General features: G+C 54.6%; 1 protein-coding gene across 2 annotated transcripts; it reads left to right on the top strand.

The window, feature by feature from the left end:
- Positions 1–1,134: 1,134 nt before the first annotated feature.
- On the top strand, positions 1,135–3,019 carry TMEM86B (transmembrane protein 86B). 2 transcript variants are annotated; one of them, XM_025985213.2, is made up of 3 exons: positions 1,135–1,308; positions 1,573–1,819; positions 2,354–3,019. In XM_025985213.2, exons 1-3 carry the CDS (start codon positions 1,258–1,260, stop codon positions 2,734–2,736), a joined length of 681 nt encoding a protein of 226 aa, XP_025840998.1. In that variant the 5' UTR covers positions 1,135–1,257; the 3' UTR covers positions 2,737–3,019. The 2 variants fall into 2 exon arrangements, with proteins under 2 accessions (XP_025840998.1, XP_025840999.1); XM_025985214.2 differs by having other exon boundaries at positions 1,138–1,308; positions 1,576–1,819.
- The last annotated feature ends 5,803 nt before the right edge of the window (positions 3,020–8,822 follow it).

Genomic DNA, 8,822 nt, shown 5'->3' with positions numbered 1-8,822 from the left:
GACCATGAGTTCTGGAATCTGGAGTTGGGTGTCCTGAGCTGCCCTTGCACCCTGGCCTCGGGCTTTGAGTTCTGGGATCTGGGGTGGGGGCCTGAGCTGCCCTTGCACTCTGGCCTCGGGCCTTGAGTTCTGGGATCTGGGGTCGGGGGTGGGGGCCTGAGCTGCTCTTGTACTCTGGCCCCGGCCTTGAGTTCTGGGATCTGGGGTTGGGGGTTCTGAGCTGCCCTTGCACCCTGCGGTCAGGACCCCAGGCCTTCCCTCAGCCCCTGGGTATGGCCCTCAGAGTGCAGTTTGGCTCCTGGACCTTCATGATTTGCTGAGGGTGGGGTCACTTATGCTCAGACCAGGAAAGGGTGTCCCGGGAGGAGGAGCAGAGCCTGCCTCATCCCCACAAGCTGTTTTTGGAGTCCCTCCATGCCCCCCCAGCCCTGTGTATCCCGGGTCCATACACACCTCCAGGAGGTGGCAGACCAGCCTCCAGCCTTGGTGAGGGTGACATGGCTGGGCGACTTTGCAGCAGTGATGTTCTGAACCTTGTCCCCTGTGGTGGAGCAGTGGGTGCCTGTGGGTGGCCAACCCATCGAGATAGGTGGGTACCCAGTAAATCCATTCCTTCTAAACCAGAAGTTGAGCACAGGCCCAGCGCACTTGCAGGTTTGCACAAAAGTCTGTTGGGATGACATGCAACTCAAGCCAGCATGGAGCGATGACTATACAACTCAGCACTTGGCATTTGATCCCTCTGGATTGTCTGTGGACAGATTCTGGGGGCCTGAGGCCAGAGCTGAGGGTAGTGTGGGGTGTGGCCCCCGGGCAGCCTTCTGGGGGACGGTGGGCAGGGGCCTAGGAAGTTTTCATCCTGCACCTCCAGGCAGAGTGGTCCTGCCACCTGAGACCAGGGATGATGGCTCTGCCCTGCTCAGGGGACCCCAGGTGCAGGGGAGGGCATTGATGGCCACGCACTTGTGCCTCCCTTGCCCTCCTGCCACCGCCAGGCAGCCAGGGAGGAAGCCAGGTCTGGTGGGCAGGGTCAGGGTACTGTGGGGGAGGAGGGACCCCTGGGTCCCCCGTGGGTGCCTTATCAGCGGTGCCAGGTGGGGCCATCCCCAGGGCGGGGGCAGCATCTCCTCGGGCCTGTTATCGGTCCCAGAGTCCACAGGACGCTCCTCGGGTTAACGTGTAACCACACACTGTCCCCTCCACCCCCAAAGCCACCCGTGCCCACACACGCGCTACTCTGGGGAGTCATAGACCGACATGGACGCCTGGGAAGAGGGTCTGCCGGGAAAGCCTTGCTTCTTAGTCCAAGTGAGATGCCGGGTGTGGGAGGGGGTTAGGCCTGGGTTCTGGGGAACCTGAGCAGCCTGTGGGAATCAGGGGGCCCTGCCCTCTCTGGAGGCTACACATCCTGGCCCCTGAGCAGAAGCTCCCCGCAACAGACAGCATGACTCTGGTTCCTGGGTTAGGGTGCAGTGGGGCCCCACCACCTAGTCCTGGCCATGGGGGCCTGCCCCCCAGGGGCCGGGAGCTGGCTGGGCTCTAGGGACTCCATGACCCCCTTGTCTCTCAAAGCAGCCACGCCTGTGCTGGTGGTTGAGCCCCTTCTTCCTCACCTGTGCTGTCTACTTCCTCCTCTGGATCCCTGAAGACCAGGTATCCTGGGTCAGCGCCCTCGTCAAGTGCCTGCCTGTGCTGTGCCTGGCGGTGTCCCTGCAGGCTGTGCGAGGGGGCAGGGGCTACCACACACGCCTGCAGGGGGCCCTCCTGTCCTCAGCTGTGGGGGATGCCTGCCTCATCTGGCCTGAGGCCTTTCTCTATGGTGAGTGGGGCCGCACTATGGTTTCTGGACTCCACCTGGACACGAACCCCTGCTCTCACAGAGCCCTTGTTCCCCTAGGGTATCAGGAAGCAGCAGTGCCTTAGAAGGTGGGAGTGGTGTGGAGGGACAGCAAGGAGGGGCTTCAGGTGTAGCAGTCTTGAGTAGCTGGTCAAGGATGGCCTCACCAAGGAGGTAATGTCTCAAGAGTGCAGGAACCACCTGAGGAAGGATGGTCTGGGCAGAGGGACTGGCAAGTGCAAAGGCCCTGGTGTGGGACTGCTGGCAGGTCAGAACAGGTGGGTGGGGAGAGCCGAGTGGGGAGCAGAACAAAGGGACAGTTGTAAGCAGAGTGAGGATGGGATGCAGTATGCATTGTAAGGAGAGGAGAGCTCTGCATCATGGGGCCTGGTACCATCCCAGCAGATGGGGATGGTGTGGCCAGGGTGCATGCTGCTGTGAGGGGCAGTCCTTCCCTCAGGCTCTGAGCTGCAAGGTGGCCACGTGGGAGCAAGCAACAGGTCCTGTCTCCTCCAGGTGTGGCTGCCTTCACCATGGCCCACCTGCTCTACCTCTGGGCCTTTGGCCTCACTCCCCTGCGGCCAGGCCTCCTGCTGCCCGTCGCCCTGGTCTCCGTCCTGTATTACGGCCTCCTGCTGCTCCACCTCCCAGCCAGCATGATCCCAGCCCTGGCGGCCTATTCCTTGGTCCTGGCCTCCATGCTGTGGCGCGGCCTGGCCAGAGGTGGGACCGTCTGCTGGGGTGCCCTGCTCTTCACGCTCTCGGATTCGGTGCTGGCCTGGGATACCTTCGTCCAGCCACTGCCCCACGCCCGCCAGGTGGTCATGACCACCTACTATGCTGCCCAGCTCCTCATCACCCTGTCAGCCTTCCAGAGCCGCAGGCTCAAAACCACCTGACTGGGGTGGCAACACCCTGGGGCTCCCAGACCGGCCCCACCACTTGACACGGTGAGAACCGTCTGGAAATCCACGTCTGTTGCCAAGGCCCTGCCACCTTCCCTCTGTTCTGACTCTGGATTCCAGACCCTACCCCCACAGCCTCTCACCCACCTCCACCTGCCCTCCTCTCCTCGGCCCTGATCTATTTTGTGCCCAAGTAAAGTGGACACTAAAACAGTCACATCTCTGTTATGTGGGGGAGGAGTGCTAACAATACCAGTAAATGTTATTTTTTTCTTTGTTTTTGTATTTTTTTATTATCGTTATTTTTTAAAGATTTTATTATTTATTCATGAGAGACAGAGAGAGACGCAGAGACACAGGCAGAGGGAGAAGCAGGCTCCCTGCAGGGAACCCGATGTGGGACTCAATCCCAGGACCCCGGGATCATGCCCTGAGCCAAAGGCAAATGGTCCACCACTGAGCCACCCAGGTGACCCTGTTCTTTTAATTTTTAAAAAAGATTATTTATTTAGAGCAGTGGGGAGGGGCAGAGGGAGAGGGAGGAGAGAGAATCCTCAAGCCAACTCCCCACAGAGTGTGGAGCCAACACTGATGCTTGTTCCAAGGACCCTGAGATCACACCCTGAGCTGAAATCAAAAGTCGAATGCCCAACTGACAGAGCCACCCAGGTGCCCCCCCCCCTTTTTTTTAAGCAACGGAGCATCATTTTAACCATTTTTAAATGTATGATTCAGTGCCATCAGGTAAGTACATTCACTGTGCTGTGCACTGAATGTGTTTTTATGATCATTCCCCTGATAGAAACACTGTGAGCTGGACCCTCATAACACCACATGTACAGAATAGAGTTGCTGACCATGGGCAGGCCTGGCACCCTGGGCTTAAGGAAGGTGGAATTCCCCCAGCGTCCCCAGGTCAAAGTGGGTCCACCCCATCCTCCACCCCCAGCAGTGACCTCTACACAGCAATGACAGCAGGAGAGGTGCCTAACAAGGTCATCTTTCACAGGCGGCCCGAAAGGGGTGAGTTTTAGGGTTTGGAGGAATATCAAGAAGTGGAGTCACCATTCTGTGCGTGCTAAGCAAGCATGAGGTTGCCCACGAGCACGTAGGAGACATGTCTGTACACACGCACATTATGCTAATGACGCTTATGCCCACCTTTTTTGCGTTTAGGGACTCTTTTTTTTTTAAGATTTTATTTATTCATGAGAGACACAGAGAGAGAGAGAGAGGCAGAGACACCGGCAGAGGGAGAAGCAGGCTCCATGCAGGAAGCCCAATGCGGGACTCGATCCTGAGACCCCAGGATCATATCCTAAACCAAAGGCAGACGCTCAACTGCCGAGCCACCCAGGCATCCCTGCGTTTAGGGACTCTCAAAGCAGAGGGGGACTTCTACATCCATGTGGTGCTTTTAGGGACCACAGCCCACTGCTGATTTTTTAAGTTTTAATTTTAATTCCACTTAGTTAATATACAGTGTAATGTTAGTTTCAGGTGTAGGATATAGTAATTTAGCATTTCCAGATGTCACCCGTGCTCCTCAGGACAGGCACCTCCCCGGACTCCAGGATCATGCCCTGGGCCCAAGGCAGGTGCTAAACCACTTAGCCACTCAGGGATCCCCTCATTTTTTTTTTTTAAGATTTTATTTATTTATTGGAGGGAGTGAGCACAAGCAAGGGGAGCAGCAGAGGGAGAGGAGAGGGAGAAGCAGACTCCCCGCTTGAGCAGGGAGCCTGACCCCGGGACTCGAGCCAGGACCCCGGGATCATGACCTAAGCTGAAGCCAGACGCTTCACCGACTGAGCCACCTGAGCACCCCATGATCTCCTTTGTGATGGTTGAGTAATACTCCATTGTGCATGTATCTCACATCTTTACTCATCAGTCAGAGGACCTGTGGGCCATCTCCATATTGGGCTATGTTGCCGCGCTGTAAACATCAGGGTGCATGTGCCCTTTTGAATCTGTACTTTTGTGTTCTTGGAGGCCACCCCTGCTTTTCAATCCCCACCCCGCCTTCGGGCCACCGTACCTGAAGGCTTTGGGCCACATGAGGCGTGCATGCACAACCCAGACAGAGGTGAGTGTTCTAGGAGCTATGCCTTGCTCCACATAACCGCAGAGGCCAGGCGCGTGCCCCTGCCTTGAGCCCACGTAGGGGTCCTGATGGCCCTGCCAGCCGTCAGCAGCAGAGGCTCAGAACAACTAACTGGGGGGGATGAGGTGAGCATCTTCCCTCCTCCCCCGGAGAGCGCCCCCCCCCCCCCCGAACAACCCTCCACCCCTGTGGAAAGAACTAAGGAGGGACATTTCCTGCTTCCATCTGTCTAAAGAACATCTTCCTTTTTTTTTTTAATTGAGAGGTGCTAGACATATAGCGCTGTGTGAGTTTGAGGTGTAGGCATGTTGATTTGACATACTTATGTGTTGTAACGTGATGGCCCGCACAGCGTTCACTGACGCCTGCGTCCCATTATCTCTTTACCTTTGTGTGTGCAGTAGAACAAGTAGATCTGGTCCCCTAACCACTGCGAGCCTTATAATACAGTATTGTTGACCATCAGTGCTACGCTGTGACCATGTTCTGTTGGAGGTTGTTTCTATTTGAGTCCAGAAAAAAACTATCCTGGTCATGGCTTTGTTGAGATACTCTTCAAATTCCACACAACCGTCCACTTAAGGTGTATGCAGGACAGGGTGCCTGATTGGCTGGGTGGAACCCTCAGCCCGTGGCCTCAGGGTGTTGAGTTCAAGCCCTGCGTTGGGCTTGGAGCTCACTTAAAAAAAAAGTGTGGATGTTTGTGGTTTAAGGTATGTTCACAGAATTGTGCAACTATCACCACACTCAAAGAGCCTTCACCCCAAAAAGAGACCGTGTGCCTTCCAGCCTCACCCTCCACCCCGGACCATTCATCCCCTCCAGGCCAGGGCAACCACCAGCATAATTCGTCTTTAAATGTGTTACCAGGGGATCCCTGGGTGCTGCAGCGGTTTAGCGCCTGCCTTTGGCCCAGGGCGCGATCCTGGAGACCCGGGATCGAATCCCACGTCGGGCTCCCGGTGCATGGAGCCTGCTTCTCCCTCTGCCTATGTCTCTGCCTCTCTCTCTCTCTCTCTGACTATCATAAATAAATTAAAAAAAAATGTGTTACCAATCTTTTGGGATTTGGGTTGCTTTCAGTATTTCACAAGGATACATAATTAGGATTCTACTCCATTCCCATGTGGGGGCTCCTCCACAAGACCAGGCAGTTCTCCCACCCCAGCTGGGGTCCTACAATTCAAGTCAGTTCTGGCACTAGCTCCCTGGAGCAGTGTCACATTTCACAGGTGACGATTCTGCATCACAGGACTTTCTCCCCCAGGCCAGTCCACGTCCACGCGTCACCAGGGCTTCTGACCCCACAGAATACAGATGAGAGGTCCCCATGACCCCCTCCTTGGGTTTGATTAATGCAGCAGAGTGGCTCACAGAACTGGGAAAACCTTTCCCTCACCAGATTGCGGGCTTAGGACAAAGGATGTAACTCAGAACAGCTGCCAGATGGAAGAGATGCTCGCGGCCAGGCTCGGGAGAAAGCACATGGGGCTCGCATGCTCTCTCCCTGAACTGCCAGGCGTTCCCAGGCCCAGCCCACGCTGACTAGTCGAGACTAGGCTGGGGCCCTGCAAACCTGCCCCCCAGTTCCAGCTCACCCCCTCACACCCCCGTTCCATGCAGAACTCTGGCCACATCAAACCCCGTTCAGGTCTCTTGAGTTGTCCCAGTTCACCCCTGGCTCTTCTCTCCCTCTGCTCCTGCTGCCTTCCCAGCGCACTCCTCCCCTCACCAAGTCCTGATCTTGTATTGAGACTCAGCCGTGGGGCACGTCCTGTAGAGCGGGGCACGTCCTGTAGAGCGTCAGACATCTCCGCAGTGCCCAGCACTGCCAGGCCAAGGCACGGTCCATCTCACGAGGGGGCCCTCCCCTGGCCGTCTCTGCAGCACGGCACCCTAAATAACAAGGGGACTGGTTGGAGATGGTGAACGGAGGTGGCTTTAGTTGCTGAAGGAGCCATCCAGGGAGGGGTACGCATGGAGCAGAGGGTCTGACAGCCATAAAACAATAAAACTGGTGAGAAAGTCTGCAGAGAGGGAAGGGGTCAGGGGCTGGTGATGGAAGGGGACGGAGTTGGCGTCTGGAGGGGGCCGGCGAAGGGGTGGCCGAGGGAGGCTGTAGAAAGACAGCCCGGCCACCCTACGGGCATCCGCACAAGGTCTATAATGGGAATATTCAAGCAGCCAAAGGAGCAAGCCTAAATGCACATCATCTGGCAAACGGAGAAAGAAATTGGCCTGTCCATAGGGTGGAATATTATTGAACCATAAACAGGAATGAAGTCTGGGTTTGGGGTGATGATGACGAGTTAGTGCAGGCTATGGTGGGACTGTGGTAGCGGGAGAGAGGCCAGGCCAGGTGGAGGCAGGGGACAGGCGTGCCAGGCAAACCTCTGTGCCTGCTGCTCACGTTAGCTGTGAAGCCAGAAGTTCCCATAAAAGGAACCGGATCGCAGGCCTGCCAACGTTTCCTGTCTGGGGCCAGATGAGTAACCACCACGTTGTGGGCTTAGAGGCGACCCTAAGGATATTCTGTGGGTGCTTAGCACAAGGGAAAACACATTTTGATTAAGTTCTTAATGATGCAGCCCTTAATATAACATTAGTGACTGCCCTCAGCGTCTGTAATGCCAGTGAGGAGAAGTGTGTCTTGGTCGGCAAGAGCAGCCACTGGACCGCACGCTGAGCGCCTTCAATGCCATTCTACTCAGGTTTCCTGGTTCTGAAGCCAGATTCCCAGATCAGGTGTCAGTGGCCGTGGTTCCTGCTCTGAGACTCCATGTGTCTTTAAACGGCAGACATGGGGCACCTGGTGGTCCTGTCAGTTGAGCATCCAACTCTTGACAGGCTCAGGTCATGAGCTCAGGGTTGTGAGATCGAGCCCCTGTCGGGCTCTGAGCTCAGCGTGGAGTCTGCTTGAGATTCTCTCTCTCCTTCTGCTCCTCCACCCAGCTTGTGCTCTCTCTCTCTCTAAAAAATAAATAAATAAGGGCACCTGGGTGGCTCAGTGGTTGAGTGCCTTCAGCTCAGGTCATGATCCTGGGGTCCTGGGATTCAATTCCGTGTCAGGCTTCCTCTGTCTCTGTCCCTCCCCCTGCTTCCCTGCTTGTGCTCTCTTCCTCTCTCTCTCTCTCTCTCTCTCTCTCTCTCTGTTAAATAAATTAGAAAAAAAAATCTTAAAAAAAATTAAAAAAAATCTTAACAACAACAAAAAAGAGCATGTGCTTGTCAGGAGATAAAGATCGAGAATAGTCAAATATAAAAGGGAGTAAGTAGTTCCTTGGTGACAGGGCAGAGGTCTATCTTGACTGTAGTGGTGACTACACTATTCTGTATATGGATTAAAATTGCACAGCACTGCATACACACACAAGCATGCCACACACAAATGCTTGTTAAAAAAACAAAACAGGGCAGCCTGGGTGGCTCAGTGGTTTAGCACTGCCTTCAGCCCAGGGCGTGATCCTGGGGACCCGGGATCAAGTCCCACGTTGGGCTCCCTGCATGGAGCCTGCTTCTCCCTCTGCCTGTGTCTCTGCCTCTCTCTCTCATGAATAAATAAATAAAAATTTAAAAATAAACAAAAACAAAAACCAGTGCAACCTGAGGAATGAGGTCTGGACCCAGTTAACAGTATTGTACCACTGCCGACTTCCTGCTTTTCATATTGTGTTATATGTGTGTGAGATGTTACCATGTAGGAAAGGTGAACAAGGCTCACATGGGGCCTCTTGTACTATTTTTTTACAACTTCCTGAGAGTGTCTAATAATTTCGATGTAAAAGGTTTAAAAAAATGTAGAACTTTGTTCATCAAAAACCAAAACAGAACAAAACAAAACTCACCAAAGGTGAGGTATTTCTTTTCCTTCTTTCTTTCCCTCTTCTGTTCCTTTTGAGATATTTCAGTTGTAAAGCCCTTGGGTGGGAAGGAGCCACATAGGTATTCATGTTAGTGGTGGTGGGAACAGTGG

The sequence above is a fragment of the Vulpes vulpes genome, chromosome 1, assembly GCF_048418805.1.
Source record: "Vulpes vulpes isolate BD-2025 chromosome 1, VulVul3, whole genome shotgun sequence".
NCBI lineage: Eukaryota > Metazoa > Chordata > Mammalia > Carnivora > Canidae > Vulpes > Vulpes vulpes.
Note: the sequence above shows the minus strand (reverse complement) of the source record. Positions and strands in the feature narration are given on the sequence as shown.

What these genes read in the sequence shown, in the direction of transcription:
- TMEM86B (XM_025985213.2), top strand. Translation starts at nt 1,258, where the DNA reads ATGGACGCCTGGGAAGAGGGTCTGCCGGGAAAGCCTTGCTTCTTAGTC. An exon ending in AGCCTTGCTTCTTAGTCCAA is followed by an intron (nt 1,309 to 1,572) that starts GTGAGATGCCGG and finishes TGTCTCTCAAAG; the next exon opens with CAGCCACGCCTGTGCTGGTG. An exon ending in GCCTGAGGCCTTTCTCTATG is followed by an intron (nt 1,820 to 2,353) that starts GTGAGTGGGGCC and finishes TGTCTCCTCCAG; the next exon opens with GTGTGGCTGCCTTCACCATG.